The sequence below is a fragment of the Glossina fuscipes genome, unplaced genomic scaffold (genome assembly GCF_014805625.2).
Source record: "Glossina fuscipes isolate IAEA_lab_2018 unplaced genomic scaffold, Yale_Gfus_2 1, whole genome shotgun sequence".
In the NCBI taxonomy this organism is placed as follows: Eukaryota; Metazoa; Arthropoda; class Insecta; order Diptera; family Glossinidae; genus Glossina; species Glossina fuscipes.
In genome coordinates this window covers 344,317-367,795 of record NW_023998415.1, presented here as the reverse complement: position 1 = coordinate 367,795, position 23,479 = coordinate 344,317, and the positions used below count along the sequence as shown (strand labels likewise).

At 33.8% G+C, this 23,479-nt stretch overlaps 1 protein-coding gene across 3 annotated transcripts in view; it reads right to left on the bottom strand.

Annotated features, from left to right (window-relative positions):
* Positions 1 to 2,487: 2,487 nt before the first annotated feature.
* Positions 2,488 to 23,479, bottom strand: part of LOC119632286 (ADP-ribose glycohydrolase OARD1) — a 31,473-nt gene continuing 10,481 nt past the window's right edge. The window contains exons 2-7 of one of the 3 annotated variants that reach the window (XM_038025113.1): positions 17,890 to 17,892; positions 15,462 to 15,732; positions 5,628 to 5,975; positions 5,405 to 5,554; positions 4,277 to 4,579; positions 2,488 to 4,201 (exon numbers count right to left, since the gene is read on the bottom strand). In XM_038025113.1, the coding sequence (XP_037881041.1) occupies positions 3,995 to 4,201; positions 4,277 to 4,579; positions 5,405 to 5,554; positions 5,628 to 5,927 (960 nt within the window). In that variant the 5' untranslated portion in view covers positions 5,928 to 5,975; positions 15,462 to 15,732; positions 17,890 to 17,892 and the 3' untranslated portion in view covers positions 2,488 to 3,994. The remainder of the gene's footprint in view (positions 4,202 to 4,276; positions 4,580 to 5,404; positions 5,555 to 5,627; positions 5,976 to 15,461; positions 15,733 to 17,889; positions 17,893 to 23,479) is intronic. The other 2 variants (XM_038025114.1, XM_038025115.1) reach the window with 2 other exon arrangements.

The following is a 23,479-nucleotide window of genomic DNA, read 5'->3' as shown; positions in this document are numbered from 1 at the left end:
ACCAAAAAAGAAAAGCAAACTTATTTTCAATAATTCTTCTCAACACTTTTAAATAAACCTCTGCTACAAAATGTAAGTCAATAATGAAACATAAATATCAAAATTTATCTTCCTATTTCAATAATTGCGATTCTAAAAATTATTACAACAAAGAGACAGACGGCATTCTGGACTATGGTCTAAGCGATTAAGAATTTTTCGGGGGAATAAGGTTGCGCACTTGACAGAGTTATTTTTTCCTCACATTTTTCCTCACGTCTGATGCTAATATTTCGATATAATGATTTGTTCCCGCTAAAAAGCGTCTTAAGTTTTGATCAGCGTAAATTTATGAGCAAATGTAGCCACTCTCAGTTCGCGATCTATTGTTTTATTAATTTTCTCTTCAAGGTCCTAGGGTCGCATAGTCATCCTATATATAATATGGCAATGTATTTTTTTTTTAAAAGACAATTTTATCACACAATAAGAATCATTATCATAATTAATAATTAATGTGCCAGTAATACTACAAAATCTCTTTCGGCAAAATAATCACCAACAGCATAGATAGAGATGCAAATAACTTAACCATCCGTATACAATACAATGTCAAGATTCAGATATGACCATAAATTATAAATTATAAAACATTTTTATTGCTACTTTAAATCTGCTACGATTAATACTCATTTTGACATGGAGTTGTACACGGTCTCATAACTTTACAGCGTTAACAAAGAATAGCCTTGACGATGTTAAGCATTTATGGTCAGGTAGGATTAGATTTATCGACACCTCAGATTTCGTGAACTAAATTTTCTTAGGTAAATATCTTGGTGTTCCGGGCCAGATAAGCTTGTGGAGAAAAAGAGGATTTCTAATATTAAGATATGTCAGAAGATAAGAAGCCAATGTCTGCAGTGAAACCTACGATTTGCTATCATATCTTCGCTTGTTGAAAACATATCTGGCACACTTATATATGTCAACTTGCAATTTTTTATTAAAAGCACATTTGCCATATCCATAGGCTCCGTATGATATGAGCGGCACGACAAGACATTTACAAATCTTAATCTGATAAAGATTGGAACATCAGATGAGGAGACCCATAGCTTTCTTAAAATATTATGAACTGAGCATAACAATGTAATTAACTTGTCTCTTTCCGCTCAAGCGAGAGTCGAGTTTAAAACCAACTACACTAACAACACTTAATATCTCATCAATCATTTTAATGCATGGTAAAGAATAGGAATCGTAACCTGTCGGCGATATTACAATGGCTTTATTTTTGCTTGAACTTAACTTTAAACGGTTAATATCCGACCAGAGAATAATACGCTCTAAATCACCATTTATTGTGCATCATCAGCGGATAATTGAACACTACAATCATGACAATAGTAGATTTCGTCATTTACAAAGGAACTGAATAAAATAGGCCCCAAATTGCATCCTTGTGGATGGGTTGCCAGACGTAATCAACTGATGTTCCGAAGAAGCACCGCCAATTACCACACGTTAGTATATGGATTTTCCAAATAATACTTAATTAAATTAATCGCAGATAAACTGAAGCGAAAGATCCTACGGAAATCAATGATAACAAGAATAGTCAAATCCCCCTACGATAAGGTTGAATGAATAACCTCTAAGCTTTGAGCACTGACGTATTGAAACTATGTCCAGATTTATAATGCGATTAATTAACATTAAGTACATTCTTGGCATTCAAATGCAATCTATTGTGATCAGCTATCAGGCGTTCAAAGACTTTCGGTAAAAAAGGAAGAATATTAAGCGGGTGTAATGGGAGTTACCATTGCTATTTTCCAACATTCAGGAAATGAGAATGTTGTTAGTGTGCGATAATATACATGAGTCAAGGGTGTAATAACACAAAAGAGAACAGCTTCAGATACCTGATGCCACTACTGTCAGGGCCAACACAATTTGATTCAATGTTGTGTACAGGCAGATATACTTTACCCCCTGTGATGGCTCTTCATTGAAAAGTTTCACCATGCCGATGCATAACCTCCTGATTCACAAGGAAGGAACGGCTTCTACATTCAGAGTTGGATTTCAGGATTAACTTCTCACATTATCTGACTCCTCCTAACGCCTACTTCCTTCAGATTCTTCCAAAGCCACTTAGGAGAAAGATTGATATCCAACTTCTTATTAAAGTGAAGTCGTTCCATGTGCTTGGTAACACTATGAACGGAAAACTTTCCAATTAACCGCATCGGGGCAATTTTGTGAGTTTCATTACGAAGTCTAATGGCTTTTTTGACTTCAATGGAAAACCAGAGCGGCATGAAGGTACTAACTCCATACGACTTCAATGCCAGCTATCCATTAAATAGCAAGGACAGGCAATACATTATAAAAGCCAACTTATCATTAGCGTCGGTAACGTTCAAAACATTGGTCCAGCATATTTGGAAGTAGGCACACATATCAATCGATAAAGAATGCCTTTAACTAAATGATGTTCGATTATGAGTATCATAATTGATACCTAGATCCATAATAAGGAACCAATCTCTCAGAACATCCCATAATCAGATATCCCACCAGAAAGGGAATTGGTCATAGTGAATCAGTAACGTAAATAAAGTCTAACAAAACCAGCTTACAACGCGGGGCATATCGTGTGGGTCAGGAGTTCACCAATTTCAGTCCAAGAGTTGATGTCCACTTAGGCCGTTCATTGGAACGTGAATCGTTCACGTGCAAATTAACATTAAAGTCACCATGAAGTGTTATGTTTTCGTAGGATATCGAGACCTCGTGTAACGCCTGAAAAATATTATCCAAACAATTAGGCCTATGTGAATTGTATACTACTAACTCTCGACACCAAGATATTCAACCACGCTGTCATTTGCGGATCTGAATGCAGTCTTATAGTTTGAAGCCTGACTACTGTAGAATGCGTGTTTGACCAAGTTCAGTTTGTTAATATACGCAGGACATCGTTTACTTAATGTCGGGTGGTTCACATCAACATTCAGATTCAAGTGATCTTTTGACCAAATGAAATCCATGCACTTAGCTATGGATTCCTTGTCACAACCTCTTGAATTGTGGTCACCATGATATTTGAAACAGATATTTCGGTCTTTACAATCCTTGGCATAATAGTTAGCTTATAGTATACAATAATCTCCGCACCGTCATATATCCGACATTTCTCCCAACCAACACAAAATTTACTTTCCGCCATGATCCCATGGAACGATGCCCAATCTATCTCAACAACCGCGCTATGATAGGTTTTTCCTTCCTTCATGACACTATAAGATCTCGCGATTGTAAGCGTGCTCTCATCCAAAATAGGGTTCTGACTGCGCAACTTGTCCAAAAGTTGCCGACCATATCAAACTTTAGAGGCATTATTTGTTCCACCATTAAACAGTAGAGCTTGCTCAGCACACATCTTAAAAAAAATCGAATCAATTTCGCAACAAAAAGATAAAATAACCGAATCTAAATTAGTAGCTTTACCTAAATCTCGAATGAACAAATATTGTTTGAGTTAAATTTTTGAAAATCAACTATTGTGTGTGTATTTATATAAATATCATATTTATTCGATACACTCGCGTCTAACGGAAGAGACAATATTTTCTTTAATGTAAACAAAATAAAATGCACTCCACATCGTGCATTACTGCACAGATGTTCTCGCAAACTCTTTTTCACATTAATTCATTAAAAAACAATATATTAATATAAATAATAATAGCGAAGACGGTATAATGCAAATATATAAACAAATGAGCAAGAATCTGAGAGTTGAGAAAGTGCATTACTATTAGAGACAATAGCGAAAACTTTTTTACAACTAATAAAAGCGATGGAGAGGGGCTCTTTTACAACTTTAGTTTTTCGTGCATGCAAGTCACAACTTATATTGATATTAATTTGCATTTCTTTTCTTTTTGTTTACTTTTAAAAAAAATTTATACATATTTTAGAAACAATTTAAAGCTTTATGGTGTCAGAAAGCTCTCTTACATGTCACACAATGGACATGCAATTGTTCGCGACTTGCTACCCAAATATGCGGCTCATGTGAATATGTGGTAATTTCTATATCGTCGTCGGCAAATACCATTTCGAGTATACTTTTAACACGAAACCATTCCAGGCGATCAATGCCGCAACCCAATCGAGGTATAGCTAATTTTTTGACACCATGTTGACGCTACATTTGAAATATATTTAAAGGAATTTATTTGTTTCTCTTATTCCATTCCATATATATGATGCATGTACTTACCATATGATCTCTTGTGGTTAGTAAAGCATAAAACAAAGCTATGTAAGTACTTTTCTCATGCTGACGTTCCTTTGTTACCAAATTGTAAACATAACGTTTATGATCTTTTAAAACCGCCACACTCCCGGTATGATGATCTTGTCGTAGCATTTCATGATTTCGTCCATTTTTGCATTTGAACTGCAAGCTAATATTACGACACATTGCAAAATCGGCACTAATCGAATGAACGACCGAACAATTTTCTGTAGCTTTTTTATCGTGAGCACTTCGTTCGATTATCCGACATCTGGGAGTGCTGAACTGTATAATTAGTATCAATGAAAATATCTTAAATAATTATTTCTTATCAGATCACTCAATAACATATCACTCTGTAATATATATATGATAACCATGTTAACGCGTCCATATGATTTTTGGATACAGCCAGCCCTCAAACGAGATGTGTCAAAATTGCATGACATTCCGAACACATAGTTTACAAATGACAGTTGTTTTAGTTACGCTACATGTTTGGTCGCTTTGGATACCTTTCGTCGGTTGCAATCTACTCGGCTGACTCTCAATATAACTCTGGAACTCTGGTAGTGGTGAATCAACGTTTCATTCAATCTCACATATTGCATGAAAAAATCCTTTTAAACGCGGCACTCACTTCGAACAGACATTGCTCATGGACAAATGTTAATAAACAATAGTAACTGGTGTCAGTTACCTCAAGAAATTTCACTTTTTGGTCTTCCAAAACGATTTTGTGCACATTTTTTATGGTTTTTGGAATAATTGTCGATTTTGGGTGATTAGAGCGTTAAGCACCATCGCGGTACATACGGTTTTATTTAAAAAATTTGGGAGTCACTATAACACCTCTCAAACCAATGCTGATTGTGAGCTATAATTTTTCTCATCGAAAAGCAGTGTTTTTAATTAAATATTCGGAAATTCAGGTTTTGCTATTGGTTTAAAAACATTACGTAAATAGCGGCCCTAAAATAGCTGTAACTTGTGGACTAATGGATGGAATGTCATGACATTTTCACACATTTCCTTTGAAAGCTGCTGTCCAGGAATCATATTAACAGTCTATTAACAGTGTTGCCATATATGTATTTTTGTATTGCATACCTTTGACGGTTGATAATTACAAATCATTATTTCCGTATTATATTCTTTGGCAAAAACTTTCACTATGATTTCTTTAACCAGAGCCCATTTTAAACCCTCACTACCGCAACATATACGAGGCATGGCGACTTTGCTAGCACCATAATTACGCTAAATACCCAAGGTGTTTTCCGTATATTATTTACCTATTTCGATATAATGCGAAAAAATAAGATTAACTTACCATATGATGCCTCATGCAAATTATCGCGGCTTCTAAGTTTTCATAAGTAGTCCTTTGATATATGTTCTCTACGATTACAAGATGATAAATGAAACGTGAATTCTCTTCTAAAACAGCAATATTGCCGCGTTGTATATGTTGGCGTCTTAACTGATCGGTTTGACCAAATATTATTGAAAATTTCCAAGCTAATGTACCCTTCTCCGGAAAAAAATCTGCTGTACTAGTGTAAGCCAATGAATAGTTTTGCGGGACATCAAGTAGATCGCAATTCATTTCAGTTAATTTAAAAGCAGTCATTTTGACAAAATTCGTTCAGTTAAATCCGGAAAATGTTTTCTACGAGAGCTTTGAAATAAAATGAAAGCAATCAATAAAGTTTGTATTTTGAAGAATAATGTTCTGAGGTTTAATTCTTGTACATAATTTCTCGCCCGAGTGCATTACGAATCAAATTGATGAGTGAGGAGTCGGCTACGAGCAATATATTATTATTATTATTATTAATTTATCCAGAGAAATAAATTCTAAGGCTAATCGCTATCATAAGAGGCTTTCGAGCAATATAATCTCTAGTCATACTTCCAAATCATTGACAACACATTTCATTAATAACAAAAGTTATGTTAGCTTCCAAAGTGTCGATTCAAGTTACCAATGTCGATCAAACACTTCATAGATGACCCAAAGAAAACAATCCAAAGGCGTTAGATGATATCATTTTCGAAATCAGTTCACGGAACCATTTCGCCAAATAACGTTGTCGCAAAGTTCTTCGTCAATTTCGGTAATAGTATGAAGCGTCCACGATCTGCAACCAATGGCCAAATGACAAGTTCAGTCTTTCTTTTACAAGTTGCCATTTATTAAAAACGCAAAAAAACCCGAAAGAATAATCGGTTAAAGTATTCCCTTCAAAGTGCTTTTTGAAACTTTTACAGAAAAATGGAAAAGACATTCTGGTTACATTTGCTAAGCAACTGTTCCAAGTCATAAGTGCTTCGATTGCACGAAACTTTTCATTACTAACTGCAAAAGTTTTTTTTTTATTTATTCCGTAAAAATTCCCAATGCTTGATCAATATTCACTTAAATGCTTTGAAATTGTTATCTAATTACTTAGTTTTTTGTTATTTTCAATTCGATGGTATTTGAAATAGTGGGCGCTTCACTGATTGCATACAGTTCATGTTCAATGTCAAAGCTTCCGCATTATAATTAACACCCATACTGTAAACTTGCAACGAAAACAACAATTTTAAGAAGAAATCGTACGGTTTTTTGCCCTTGCACTGCAATAAAAAATTAAAAAAGTAAACAAACAAAAGTAAACGAAAAGCTGTCTTGAAACGAATTTTAAAAACTCTCCTGTACATAAGTTAAAGTAGCAAGCAGTCAGCCAACCAATAACACAAGCATGGTAATGTTTCTCAAAATTTTTGTTGGACATTTATCTAATATCTTAGAACGAGACTTGCTTTATAGTTTATAAGTTATTGTAAAAAAGATTTTGAATACTTTGGGATCTTATCTCTCTTAAAATAACATAATGCGGCTTTTGACTTTCTTTGGCGACTTGCAAAGTTTCAACAATGCAGAGTCATATGCGCGCACCAACATGGTTAAGGTGAAAAGAAAAGAGAGCGAGGGAGAGATTGAGAGAGCAGTAATCTTTCACACATCGTACGAAACTCACATACAAATCTTATCATAATAGACGCGATTAGTCTATTCTCATATGCTCTGCCGGTTTATTCAAGCTAACCCAACACGACCTAGTGACTTTGCAGTCTTAAATCTAAAATATACTGAACACCCTCTCAGCTCATTAATTCAATTCATATGTGTATATACTAAAAATTGAGACAAGGGCTATATCTTGAGTTAGGTTTAATATATATATTTTTTTAAACTATTATATGCTTTATTGAATCTCTTAGGTGTACTTTTGAATCGCACTAACCGTGTAAAAGATTTATTATACCTGGTTTTTCTGACGCTAAGCATAAAAGTAAATTTCAATTTATGCATGTATATGCATAAATTCAAAAAAAACTATTTATTTTTTTAATGCATTGAAAGCTATACATATTTCAACGATATTACAGTTCGTGCCAATACGATTCCTAAATTGGGTAGATCTTTACATTATCCATTGAATTGTATGAAAGAAGTAAGAAAAATAATCAGCAGTTGTAGAACTTTCATATTAGATATCATAGTTAAAACTATATACGATGATATCCGTTGTTGTTTCATTTCCACAGAAGTACATGTTGTGTTACTATGAGTACATAGCAAAAATTTGCAATTGTTATCAGTTTTATATCGAAATTCAAACTTAATAAAATTCAAATGACTGAGGATCGTACTATGTTCTACATAAACGAACTATTGTGTATATTTACATAAAGCAAAAAATTAACTATCGTTTGTATTAAGACAGAATTTGAATAAGTTTCTAGTCTTCTGCAGTGAGATGTCACAATAAACATTTTAATTTTACTAACAAAGAAATCACTTAAACAATTTCTTTGAACTTTGAAGATCTTACTATAAACAAATAATTCCGACTATTCCGATTACTTTTATTTAGAAAAAAGGAGCAAAGTGAAACTGGAATAAACAAAAATGAAGATGATAAAGATATTGCTCTTGTTGCGATTGTAGTCAAACAGCGACGATTTCAGAGTTAAGTAAAGCGCACAACTGAACATAGAGATTAACGTTGAAGGTAACTTTTCTGAATGTTTTCGCTCATCATTTAGATCACATATGAAAACAAAACAAGTTTCCCAATTCCTGATGTAGAAGAATTCTATTGTTATCATTATTGTAATTAATTTAGACAGCGAAATAAATTCTTAGACTAAAGACTTCAAGTACTAGCATCTAAGCCTATCGACTTCATTGAAAGCTCTACAGCACTTGAGATTTGAATCCGCAGTTATATGCACAAAAATTAGGAGATGACGGTCTTAAACTGCGATTAGAGAAATCTGACGAGACTTATTGAGCCAAGAGCTTTAGTTCACTAATGAAGTCAAAAGAGAAAAAGAAGCTTTTAAATAAATCTAATCAATCAATTCCACGAGAATCGAATAACTTAGGCAATTGATCCATTGAAATGGATCATAAATGCGAAGTGCAATCTTAGAGGAGCTAAACGAAATTCAACTGAATTGATTTAGGGAAACAGCACCACAGTTTTGCCATTGACTGTACATAGGCAGTCAGAGTTTTGTAAATAAATCAGAAAATCAGGCTAAATTTAGAATAAAATTGCGAATAATGAAAATAAAAAACATAAACTGGTTACAATTTAAATTGTATGTGATTTTATCAAAAACCGGTTTATGCACTTAATCATTTTAGCATATACACACAAATACTAACACACTCGCACACACACACACACACACACATTTAATAATGCGTGTATTCATACACTTGAACATTTCCGAAGAGTGTTTATGTTTGTTTATTTCAGCATTCGATACATGACCAACCTCAAAATATGGTTCAATTCTGTCGATTTATTGCCGTCATCGGAATGAGCCTGTGAATCAGCGTTATTTTAAATAAGAGTATGGCTATTTATTTTGATATGATATTATCAAAGGAGATTCAATGAATGACAATCTGATTTAATCTTAGATTAAGCTGATTAGCCTGACGATTAGTTAATTAATTTTCAAAATATTTATCAAATCATTAACGAAGAGCAAAATATCTTTACTATAACCAGTTTTTTGTTTTTTTTTTTTTTTTTTTTTTTTGTTTATTTAATACCTAAGTGTGGATCACTATTTACATCTATAATAAATACCTCAAACGCCTACAATAACAACTAATAGCGATTGCACCCGCTAAAGCGAAAAACAACTTTAACTGAACGCCAAGTTACTATTTTAGGCACTTAATTAAATACGAATTAGAAAATGGACGATTTACGTTGTCAATGCTTCGATGACACCCTCACTTGCATATACACGTCCGCATTTGAATGCTCATTTTATATAATGCACTAAATTTTACAAATGTTTACGCTTAGTAACCATATCCATCACTTAAATGGTATACTGATTTCATCGGTGTGCGGGTACAACCCAGGCGTGTTTACCTAGTTAATCTACATATGAAAATAAATAAATATTCAACATTTTTCGAGGGCATTATTTTGTTGAATAGGAAAAGCATTACAATTGAACCACTTTCTAGTTGACAAAAGGCTAATATTCAAAATAACGAATGGGCTGATTAACAAAAAACAAAAAAAACAAAGATTCGTGTTTTCATATTTTTCTTTTCAAAATTTAATAAATTGCTCTGTAAATATTTTATTTTCGACCGAACCCATTAAGAAGTTTCTTGCTCAGAAAATATACGATAGAGTGTAATATATTGTAACGTAAAATGCTGCCTTTAGCAATTATTCGTTTTTATTCAATTGCTTTTAAAATTAAGCGGTACGAAGAATTGTGGCTTTTAGGATAGTATAGGTTTCATTTACCATTCCCTAGGGGATCTGTTTACACGTTATTTACAGGGATTTGTATTTACGACGCTTTAATTCTTCTTCCGGTCCTATCCGTTCGAATATTACGATTCAACTATTTTCACTCTATTGACTTTGTCTTCCGCTTATTACCCTGCTTATATACCCTTTTATAAGCAAGTTACGAGTAATTAACTTTACCACGACATTTTTAGTTATTAATTCCTTTTCCGATAAATATTTTATTAATCATTATTAATCTTTCCGTTAATCATCAGCTGCGTGAGGTAGTTAAAGTGTTTATGAATGTGTTTTTAGCTTTACCTTTCTTTTCCATGTGGTTCCTTAGATCATTGACTAGTCAAATATGGGATTTTCATAACATTGCCCTCTACTTAATTGTCCCTAAAAAGGTAATTTTTAATTTAAATTACGAGTCTGCTCGCGTGTGCCACGTTTCCGTCTTTCGGATGTTTCTCGATCCAATACACTCTGCCAGTTACCATTGTGATAACTTTCTAAGGTACTTTCCACTAAAATTAAAAATTAGTTAATAATCTGTCGCTACACGATGGCCTATACATTTGCACTAAATCTTCTTCGGCACGGCATCCTGAGCTCACTCTTCGATCATTCAAGGCCGTCAACGTGCCACTTGCAATTTGATTTCTGACTGTAAATCGTTTTGGACTCCCTCGATCTTTCAGCTTATTGTTCGCTTCTTTTGATTTACTACATTCCTCATACATATGAAGCTATGCTGCTATTGTTCTTCGGCAGTGTACCCAGTAGACTTTCCCGTTAATTTCTCTAACGGTCTTCGTAGCAATATTTTAAAAACTCTCGGTAACTGCTTTTTGAACTGTATTCAATTGTCATGTTCAAAAAAGTCGCACTGGCTCCTTGTGCTTGTTTATGAAAATTACAAAAGCATTATATTTTGTAAAAAATTTGTTCTCCTTGGTTATAAAATATCTGGAGACGCCCTTCAAGATAATTCTTTGTTGAATAATTTTGTTTTCCTCTGCTTTCAGTATTTGCTTTTTTAAAAGTTAAATAAAATATTTTTTTTTTTTACTTTCTGAGTTTATTTCAATTTACAAAATATTAAACTAAATACACATTTCTTCAATTTCTTATATAAATATAAGTAATTCTTTTTACCTATTTATTAAACCCATCAATTTGTCTTAAACTTTGCAAATGGTACTGGTGCAGAGAAACCATTGTCGACACTGCTATAAACGGCTCACTTTAGAGAAATGTATTTAGTCGCTCTCTTCGTTGAAAGAAAAAATTCTCGAAACAGTGTGTAGAAAATCGGCTTCAGAATGTCTCTAATCGATTTAAGCTTGCCTGTCTGCCCGTCTGTCCGTCTAATCTTTGACAGTCCGATATATGTCTATGCACTTTTGTATTCAATATGTAGGTCGCAGCTTTCAAAAAAATTTGGTACACGCATGTGTAAAGCCCAAGTAGGAATCAGATCACTTTTCACTCTTATTTTGAAAAGTTGTCGCGACTAGAAAAGTATTGCAAATTTGTGATCACACAAAAATCGCTGAGTAGTAGTATTTCTGCGTTTTAAATTGTCTAAATGATGTGAAAAATTTGTATTGGGTGGAAAAATTTTTTAACACCCCTATGACTGGTTACAACTGAATCTTGATATGGTAAAAAGATCTAATTTTCAAGTTTAGTGAAAACTGGCCCATAATAGTAGTTTGACATAGAAATTAACTTTACCTAATTTTGACGTCGCACATCTATGAAAGAAAAATGTCCAATTTTTTATATACTTTGCGGAAAATTGATACATAGGAATACTTTGATGTAAACGAATTAAGTAGATTTATTTTTTGAACGCCATTGTATATAAGGATTCTCATGAAAAATAAATTCCTATATGTCCCTATAAGTTTGAGATAATTTTTAAGATTGTATGATAAAAATTAGTCCTTACTAGCAGGTTAACACAAAAATTGATCGCAAGAAATTTGGATCAAAAGTCAGTTTATTTTTATTATTCTTCTTTTTTTATATCTTCCTTCATATTGTATACGAGTTTTTAAAAAAATTAGTATAAGATTTACTCTTGAATTCGACGGTTAAATAAAAAAAATAAAATATACTGGCGTTCTCAAAAATCCATTACATGGCGACAAAGTCTAATTTGTGGCTTTTTATGGTGACAGGTGAAAGATAACACAGTTTTCAATAAGTTAACGCTTTAAGTATCCTCCGGTATGAGGGCTTTCGCGAAAAGTACGTACAATTATTGGTGTATTATCTTAAAATTCAATGAAGAATTGTAGGCAAACAGGCGAATCGGTTTAGGATATACGGGTGGCGGCAAATTGCCCGGCTATAATATTCTTACTTATTTACATTTGCTATTGGGAAAGTTGGTGACTTTTTGTAAAAAAAAAAAAAAATAAGAAGAAAAATTATATTTGACCGCAGCCGAATTTCTACTCAAAAAAAAAAAAAAAAACAAAAAAACAAAAAAAAACAACGTTTGATACTTAATAACAGCTTGTAGGCGTGGCCATGTTCGTTTCGTTCAAATGCTGCAGAACCGCTCATAGAATATATGTGGGAATTTTTGTCGTTATATCTGTTGTGGTTTCTCGATAATGAGTAAAAGAATCCAATTCCTGTGCATTTGGAAGTAGAAGTGTTCTCAGTTTACATCGCAGAGTTGATATCCTTTACCTGTTTTGCACCGTTTTATATGCCAGTCTGTGTGAACAAACTACCAATATTTTCGTCAGATTCGAACGCGATATCTCCATATTTGCGAACAAATGAATGTTTAACACATGCATTACGCAGGCGGGGATGCTTAAATCAATTCAGCTTTTGAAATGGATCAAGAACATTTACATTTTATAGTATGTTCGAAATTTCCTTCAGGGTTTTGCAAACGTTTTGACATAATGAGAGTACGTCTATCCTCCGATCATAAGTATTAAAAGGCATTGCATTAAACTTTTGGTTTTATGCTTTTGGTTGATAAAACGACTTAGTACTATTTAAAAAAGTTACGTTCCTGCCGTTCCCAATTAATGCATTTAAAGAAAATTGTCTTCTATAAGTAATTAAAAGCTTTTTATTTAGCAAGTAATACTGCACATTATATGTATTTGCTTATCTATGAACAAATCTTAAGGTTGCATTTTCGAAATAATATATTTATGTTTATTTACAACAGAAAACATTTATATATTATTTGTAGTAAATATTATAATTTCTTGCAACATATATAACGAGAAATATTTTCAACTATCGCTGACCAACTTCGTAATTTTGCTGGCAAGGGTAAAACTATATATTCAAGTTGTCATGAAATATCAATTTTCGGAAAAAGTTTTGGGAGGTTATTATCAATAAATGACGTTTGGTGATACACAACGGCTTCGTCCTATCAAATTACGTGTTTGAAAAGTAACATTTCATTCTATAATTTTCATAAAGATAGCTTTGCTTTACCTTCAGCACGTCACAGGTTGCCTCAGTGGGAACATGGTTCAAATTTCTTGAAAAATTCACTGCATTTTGCAGTTTCACTACAAAGAAGGCTGGAAATTTTTTCGAAATAACTATATAAAATTGGGGTTTCGAAACAATCTTCTTGCTTGTATTTCTTGCCGATCCTAATGCAAGATACAGTCGCAATAGATTACAAAATTCGAGAATAATATCTTCGGAACTAAGATAATCTCAGCAAAAACATTTGAATTTGAAGTTAAAATCTAGGGCAGACATTCTTTTGAAGATTGCAAAGAGATTTTAAAAAATAATCAATACGCAGTTCAAATTCATGTCTTCTCTTCATTCGTCTTCGTTGATTAATATTTTGAGCCGTCTTATTGATTGTCTTAATACAGTTTCGCAGGTCAGTTATTCGTTCATAATAATTAATAAGTAACGAGATAGATAAGGCGGTTGATATTTTTCACTTAAGTCAGTCAGTCAAAATAATTTTATTAAAACACATCAAAACATTAGAAACAGTATAGGGGGCACGGCCCATCAGTAAATACCCTCCATAACCCTACAGTTATTCACGTATCAACTTTTCAAAATGAAGCGTTACAGGGGAAATAGTCGAAACAATGGTCCAATTTCAACCATCTTCAACAGCGGTCGTTCTTGGGCCACAATACGGTGGTGTGTCAAATTTCATCAAAATATCTCTAAAATTGCGGCTTGTAGATTGAAGAAAAGAAAACGAGACGGACAGACCGACAGACGGACAAACGGATTCAGATTGATTCGTCATCGATCAATATTATAAAAAGCGCATCTATACTCTTGTGTATACCTCTACAGACCGCTTAAAGGATATTTTTACAAATTTTATTTGATAAAAAATTTTCGAAACATAAGAAGGTAAAAAAACACATAGCTGGATAAAACCGTGCATTACACAATCTTTGGCAATTCGCAACGACTTTTATAAAACGGTACAGTATAAGTAGAGTGATTTGATCCAATTTATTTTCAACAGAAATCGTCCGTCGGCCAAAACATTTCAGTGAACTAACTGCCTCAACATATTGCGAAAATTGGGAGCTGTACGCTGAATATAATGAATAAATGAGCAGACATCGGACAGACAAATGACTTGAAGATTAAAGCAATCCAGATATACCCGATCGATTAATACATAGATTTATCTGGATCTATCTCAAGGTTTTCTAAGCGTTGCTTGCGTTTGCACAAAGTGCCTAAATGATATCTGGTACCACAAGCTAAGTTATGTTACGCATGTAAAGCAGAACAAACGAAAAAGACTTTGTTTAATACATGTTCGAATTAAAAAAATAAAAGTTTTAAACTTAATTTCTATTCCCTCCAGCGGGTTTGAATCAAACATTTTTACATCTTTTTTCCAATGTTCGGTTGATGCATGAATCATTCAGGCAATTAGCTGAGCAAAGGTATGCATGATGTGATGATAACATCAAAAATGGTAATACAAAGCAACAAAGTTTTAATAGGTTTGCGTTTCAGTTTAATTTATTATTCATTAATTTTCACTTTTGTTTACGTTGCCGCTCGTGTGTATATATAATTTTTTTTGTTTTATATATGTTTACGAATAACAGTAGTTGGTAAACTAATAAAAAAGAAAGAAACTGAAACAATTCACACGTATTTGCGAGCAACGATGTGCATACATTACTTAACGATGTGTGACCTATTTATGTGTACATTTAAGGGGGCGGTAGGAGGAAAAATTAAATGTAGAAACTGGGCTTGTTTAAAAATTGCTTTAAGGAAAAATTGTTTTTTTTTTTTTTTTTCAATATAATTTTACAAACGCTTACCTATTAAATTAATTGTGATTGTCGTATAATATTTTGATTATTTTTTTTTACAAACAAGAGATTCGCTTAAAATTCTTCACTTCCATTAATAATAATAATAATAATAATAATAATAATAACAAGATTATGCGTAGACGCGGCAAGCCGAGCACAATACTGACCAATCAAGCAATTTAAGTTAGTTTATAATGCGCTTATCGCGACTTTTAAGTAACGCTTTCATGCGTTCTCAAATGTCAAGTGAAGTGTCAATCAAGTGAGGTATCACTAACTAACTTATGAGCTGGCTGACTGGCTGATTAGTTACCTCGGCATTCTGTTTACGCTGTATGGTTGGGTTTGAGAGACTTATTGATGTTGCATGTTTGGAGGTAACTCTTGAATGAAAGAGCTTGTTGCCATCAGATAATTTATATGAGTTAAGACACAAACCAATTATTAGTAAAAGCTTTAGAACGAATTAAATAGAAGTAGTATCGCATTAAAGTAGACTAGAACTCTACAGGGTATAAATGATATGCAAAAGCCTGAATGGATGCTTGTTTTTAAGTTGGATTTGTAAACTGAATGAATTTAAATGAAATCAATTGAAGTCTTATTTAAGATTTCTTTTAATCTAATTTTAAAGGCTCCCCATTTTCTCATATTTTCATTTTTATTTGCCACCTTTCATTATTATTTGATTATTGTAAGAAAATTTGCATAATCGAAATTCAAAACATAACATGTTTATGTGAATATTGCATAAACCTTTAAAGAAATGCAAATTTCATTTAAGCTTTTCGCCTATGGAAAGATTTTTAAGACATCTAGTACTTCGTCTTCATTTAATAATTTTCCAAGCGAGACTTCTTTATATAAACTCATCATCTTATACGGCTGTTGTTGTTGCTGTCGCTTGTGCTGTTGCTGCTGCTGCTGCTGCCATAGCTACTGTTTTCTCCTTTTTTTGGGAAAAATTATGCAAATTCAGTTTAGTGACACTTCCGTTACACTCAGTCACTCAGTCAGTCATTTAGTCAAGTCAATTCATACCCTCTGGCATATTCATAATTTCAAAAAACTGGTGTCAAAATCGAATTTGTTGTTATAAAATACTCACACTACCGCTCTCCTCTCATCACAGCCAAATGAATCGACCACGTTCAGCCTGTGCTTTCTGGTTGAAAAGTTGTAACTAATCATCATATTCCATCCACTTCGTATTGTTTAAATTACCATTATTGTTCATGTTGCTCATCTTGTTTTTGCTTTTGTTGTTGTTGCTACATTTATACCATTGTTATAAAGAGACATTGTTCGGGGGTGAGAGTTTTCAAATTAAGTTACTCATTGTTTCTTTACATTTCCGGTACTTAATTTTACATCAATGTTTAGCCGTGTCGCGCACTATTATGATATATTTTCATATATATGGAATATTTTTGGATTTCACTGTAAATCGGTGATAAAAATTTAAAGAAGAATAAATGATTTTTAAATTATTTACTATTTAAAGGATCTAGAGGGGAATGAAAGAAAGAAAGGCACGTGTACTGCTACCGATAGTTAATTAAATCAAAATATTTTTTTTTTTCTAAGACAAATATGACATCGGATGCAATTTTTTTAAAAATTTAATAAAAACAAATTTCTATTTAATATTTTTGATAAGAACATGGCAGACTGATATTGTACTGACATACTTATTGATTTCTTAGCAAAAATCTATCTACCTATGTACAGGATTGTCCGGTCCGAAAATGAAGATCTTATATAATTTTTAAAGTAAATTTGAAATTAGAAAGATTACGTTGTTTCAAAAATATTGAGCACAACAGCAGAGACAGTGTTACTCGATTCGTTAATCTCCTTTATTTGTGGGAATGGAATTGAAGACCAAGAGGATCACATTACTAAACAGAGAAATGTGTACGTTTTGGTGTGTTAATAAAATCCATAAAATTGGGTAGAAAAGAAAAAGTGACTGAACTTAAGATCACATTTTTAAAACCCTTTGATAATTTTTAAAGTCTGTTGCTTAGTTTTGAAAAATTTGAGAGGAAAAGGGAGGAGGAGGGTCTAACTAATTCTATAGCTTATAAGATGTTATTGCTATTGCTCTAAAACTATTTCTATATGTCTTTCGCGTATATCTTCCTCCCCTTTCGAAGCCATTGTTCAATCTGCTGGTAGCAATTCTCGAGGTGTTTTGATAGAATTTGCTACACGGTTTTCTTTCGGCCTATGTGAAAAATAAGTGAAATCGAATCATTTTTAAAAGCACACCTCTTATGACGCCATATTTGAAAAATATCGTTATGTGAAAAGAATTTGCCAAAAAAACTTTGGCTAAGAAAAATTAATGAATAATGAGGCGTATTGAAAATATGTACAAAAGTCTGGATGTAATAGAAGATTATACTTAGCCCCTTTTTCTATAAAAAACCTTCTTAAAAAATATTAATCTTTGTATTTGTCAACGAGTTCCTCCAAAACAACATACAAATTTACTGTGCTCATTATAAGGTTTTGGGCTACTAACTCGGCGACGAGTTTCTGAGAGATGGTGGAGGGGTTGGCTGGAAGATAAACTCTTCACTCTATAGCAAGTTACTACCTAGGAACTTTCTGAATGGATTTAAGTACGTTGAAGGTAGTAATCTAGCGAGTGCATGGTAGATCGCCCCTGCCATGTCAGTGCAATACCCGAGACCTATATATCTCGAAGAAAAGTAGTTCTTGGTGTTGTACCAGGATGTATGGTGAATCCGAAATACAAGTGCGGTTGTTTTACAACCGCCCAAAGTATGCCAAAGGCTTTGCAAAATAAACTGTGAGCTACGGGGGTGAGGAGGCTCGCCTCACAAAGCCACGCATGCCTGCGGGTGTATGATGGACTTTGTTCATAAAGTCGTAACGAAATAAAAGTTTTTTTTCAAGAGTAGAATTAATAATACAAAAAGGAATTGATGGATGGCCTTCTCTTTGGCCAATTAATAAAAACCCTCTTGAGAATTAATTAGTACATGCAAATATTAAAAAAGGGATTTGACGGAAGGCTTTTTCCCCTTTTGCCTACATACTTTTTGAACATATGTCACGGATGCCTGCGGGTAATGGTGGTAATTGATCAACGGCGCCGTGGAAGCCTTATGGCGGAAGCGAGCGCAAATTTTTTACCCTTTTGAACGAATATCGTTGATCAATTTGTGAGTCCTGACTGCTTGGGTGCGGCCCTTCGGGGAGTACTCGTGGTGGTTGTGGTTGGCAGTTCCTAGCCAAAGTGGAACAGTCGAGTGCAGCTAGGCCTCACACTTACCAGAGTGACGGTTCATACGGCCATACACCGTGAACCATCTGCGCACCTGGGGGTAAGAAAGGCCCCCTTACTAGGGGATTGTCTCTCCCCCCGGGGGGTGATCACTCAACTCAATTGAGTACCTGTGTAAGATTCAATTTTTGTATTTAACGATGGAGATAGATGACAAATCGTTTTAGGAAATTTGTTGATTGGCCGGGCATGATCGGATTACAATCGGATGTGCCGATATATCTGTCGAGATCCTATTTCAAGATTTGGAAATTCGGACACTTAAAAGTTCACCAAGAAAATGTTACATTTATTGAACTAAAATTTTTTACACCGTCCGCCGTGTATTAATTTCTTTTGAATAACACTTGTTTTAGTCGATGAGTCACTACCTCTCTGAATAATATATACGTTGCTAAGACGGCATTGCAACTTGATCGGTTATTGATCAGTGTGAAGGTCCTATTTAAGAATTCTTATGACTTTCTCCACACGGTATAAGTAAAAAGTGAAAACTACGCGATACTACACAATAACCCGGAAAAATATTATTCATAAACTAGGTGCCTGTAGCTGTTATACGTACTTTTTGAACAAATTCCAAATTTGTGTGTTTTTTACTTTCTTCTTTAGAGCCAATAGCCTGTGCCGCTAGTGCTCAATGTCTTTTTTTTTAGTCTAAGGGTTTATTTCATTAGTCTAAAATAATAATAATAATAATAATACTTTCTTCTGTACTTTTCTCTTCAATGACTATTTGCTGTAAACAAAGTCTGGCAAAATTCTAAAAATGGCTTTATTTAATAAAATTGATTTAATTTGTTTTTTGCGTTTTCTTTTTTATATTAAAAAAAAAAATGCATTTCTCGATTGTTAGAATGCTATTGTGTTACAGTTATATTGACATTTTTTAATCAAAAAGGAGAACGCTCTATGCATGTCAACGCCCATACAGCAAAACATGGGGTATAAGCCCAAAAATGATCTACCAATGTTATACTACCATAATGCTGCCTATGCTAACCTATGCAGTTTGGCCTAATGGCCTAAGGTAGAGCAAATAATGGCAGTGAAGATGTAACGTCTCACTTGCATTGACATGACCGAAGAAATCCTGAACACCATAGAAGCGCTGCTGGTCATAACACTTCTTTCTATAGTTCCAGAAAAAGAAGCTTATCTCAGCGCACTTACTATTTACGCACTTACTTACTTACACTATCGATAAACTAAAATTGGGAAATCTCAGGAACCGTCTAGAGGTTTGAAAAATATTACGGACGAACTATTTGTCAAGATACCTGACCATTGCGTCGCAGTACTGTGACCAGCTGTTAAAAGCTGGATGGAAACAAGGAAACTCTCCACCGATTGTTCAAAAGTGGAAAGTGGCAAAACTGGGGCTGCTGCTTGTGGTCTAAGTTTTCAGAAAGCAATACCAATCCTCCATATTCTTAGCAGAAGTCTCTAAGGAAGGAAAAAGCTGACCTGCACATATCGCGGCAGTCAACCCGCCTTTCAGGGTCCAAAAGGGAGAATGATAACATCTAGACTTGTGTTGGAGTACCTTCAAGCATCGAATGATCTAGGCAAGCACAACGACAAACACCTAATATGTGTGAGTGGCGAATGGGGGTTTGAGGGTAAGAAAACGTTAGACTGTCTAGCTAGCAGAGGGGTGCGAGGAATGATGATGGGTTTTGAACGTTTCCGTGGCGTACCAAGAAGCCATATTAATAGGCTGGTATCGCAACGGGCACAGAGAAAATCGTATTACCATTGAAAGCAAGCTGTAGGACAACGGCAAACAAAAAGATTTATAAAATCTTCCGGCATGGCACATATGCTGCTGGAACTAAAAAGAAGTGACCTACGCTTGATCACAACCTTGTACAGCCGTCATAATTCCCTCAGGTGCCACCTGAAAAACTTGGGTCTGTTCGATACCTATTTATGCAGATTCTGCCAAGCGTCGAATGAGACGGCCCATCATATTCCATTTGAATGTAAGGCTATCTGCAGGATCAAACACGACATGTTTGGCGACCATTTTATAACACCGGATACGGTTTGGTGCTCCGAACGAAACGAGGTGGTGGGATCCATAAGATTTCTAAAACTGGATGGCTAGGGGCACGGGCGAGTACAAGAGATATATAATAATAACCTATGAACATTTGCTAAATGGCAGAATCAGTAGACAATTTAGATTCGCTCGTTTTGGCACAAATATTATGTTTTTCAGAATATGGCAAAGCAAAGTGATATATTCCCGTCACTTGCCTTTCTACTCATAGTAAACGTAACGTTAACATCAAAGTTTTAAAGTAAGGCGTAGAGTTTTCTCACTTTCTTCGTTTGATGTTATGTCGCAACGGTTGCTCTAGTTTCTTTTCATAGTTCAATTTGTTGAAGCCTTCACTTTAAGGGTGACACAATTCACATCTTAAAGTTCGACTTATTTATCGAAATTTCATATTGCCATCATAACAAAATCTTATATACCAGAGTTTATTTAAGGTTTCAAGGTTATAAACGGACGATACGAATAAATCTTAGGTACTCTTTGTCAAAGTTCGTTTAATAAAAAATATAAAACAGCAGCCGGATCATAACCACGAACTTACCGTTGCTATCAAACTGATCAGTAATTTTTGATAAAGAATTTATAATAAGTCGTATGTAAATATTTATCTCAATAATTCTTACTTTATGTTCCAATTCCAAGAAAGATGTACACTATACAGGATATTAATTTTTAAAGAACTGCTTTACCTCTTCTTCTAAAAATCAAAAGAACCAATAACGTTATAGTAAGCCCCGGTCGAACGTAGAATGCCTCACACCATTTTCCTTTATACTTTTATTGATATAACGATTTTTCAATATAAGACTTTATTTAGGCTGTAGCCGAAAAAGTGGACCCATTCAAACTATTTTCGATAGTGTTCGTCTCTGGCCCAAAGACGTCGATGTACCGGTATGCCATAAAAGTGTCTCAAAAATGGCGAGCTGTAAGTAGAACAGAAAAATACAAATTGGAGAGACGGACAAACAAGCTTAGAATCACTTTCTGAATTGATCGGTGTAATAAAAAGATGGGTCTATCTTAAATCTGGATGATGAGTTTTCTTGTAAAATCGTACCATTCTGAGTGCCAAAGGTTTCATTAGTAGGAAAAACGCACTATACTTTGTAACGCGAATCATTGGCAAGCAAACCGGCATAGTACCGTTATTCTTAAGGAAGTATTTGTTTCTCTTACGAATAAAGCTGGGTTTTAGTAGTTACATAATAGCCACTTACCCGTCATACGAGCACATACATTCTTCGCTTTGAACTTAGGGTTCACAATAACGGACGGAAGAAGAATCCCATTTTTAATCGCCCAATTTAGCGGGGAGTACCATCTTATGAAAAATCCTAACCATAGTTTATGATGCTGCATTTATTTGCTATAATTTCTAACTTGTTTATTATTGTTGGATATACGTGGTTGCTGCTAAGAAAAAGTTCTTTTTTAATTCGAAAAAAATTTTTAGCTGCAGAACTCTTTACATAGGTATGTAGAGATAAAAAAATAGATAAATTGAATATACACTTGCCCGCAGCTGTATTTTGAGAAAACAAGAAAACACTGGAAAACGTATTCATCCATATGTAAAACGAAATCGAAATGTCGAAATAGAAACGATTTGACTTATTCCACATGAAGGGGTTCAAAGAAGCGGAAAAAAGAAATTGACCAAATACCAACCAATGCGCAAGCATGTGAAAGATGCCAATCTTAAATGACTTGAGTTTATTAAAAGGAAAATAACTGAAATAAACGACATGTAATGCATGTGTAGATATAACGCATGAAAAATACATTTCACATGCCATGCAGGGTTTGGAAATGTTATTGATTGAATTCAGTAATATGCATCCTATATGTAATACTAAAGTATGCTAATTTCGATTTGGCGTTTGTAACCGTCAGGAATAGCACTTCTTCAAAAGGCGTTGTGTACGCCATATATTATGTAATACATTGTGTACGCTGTATAACATAATTATGTTACATTGCTGCAGTACATGAGCTATTAAGTTGTTTTAGTTATTTCCGTTTGTCCGTTCATTTCATGTCAAAGTTCTCAACATTTAAAAATTGCTACGACAAAGAAGTAGAACTCAGTTTTGATCCTAGATTTTGAGGTTGAATATGATCGTTATCGTCGCACATATATGCCTAAAGTAGCCATACATTTACAGTAGAAACGAAAATTTTTGATCCGTATATACTAATAATAGATTGTTTATAGTAAATATTAATTCGGAAATAGTTATAAACGCATACGAGCAACATGTAAATGCCTCGAATATATATCGAAAGTATTTTCAAGCTTAATGTTCGTATTATGTGGCAAGCTACAAGTATTATATTAAACTTGCTAAATATTCGTATCGCATAAAAGTATGCTATATAAAGTGTATATATTCTTGATGAGCATGAATATCTGTCTTTTTATTTGCTGAAATTACGGCGGCGATGTTAAAACTTATCTAAAAAAGCACGTATGGAATAAGAAATACATTTTTATGAACCCTATCAGATTAAATTCAAAAATTGAGCCGATAGCCTGTGTTGCTAGTGCTCAATGTCTTTTTTTAGTCTAAGAATTCATTTCATTAGTCTAAAATTAAAATAATAATAATAATAATAAATTCAAAAATTAATTAAATC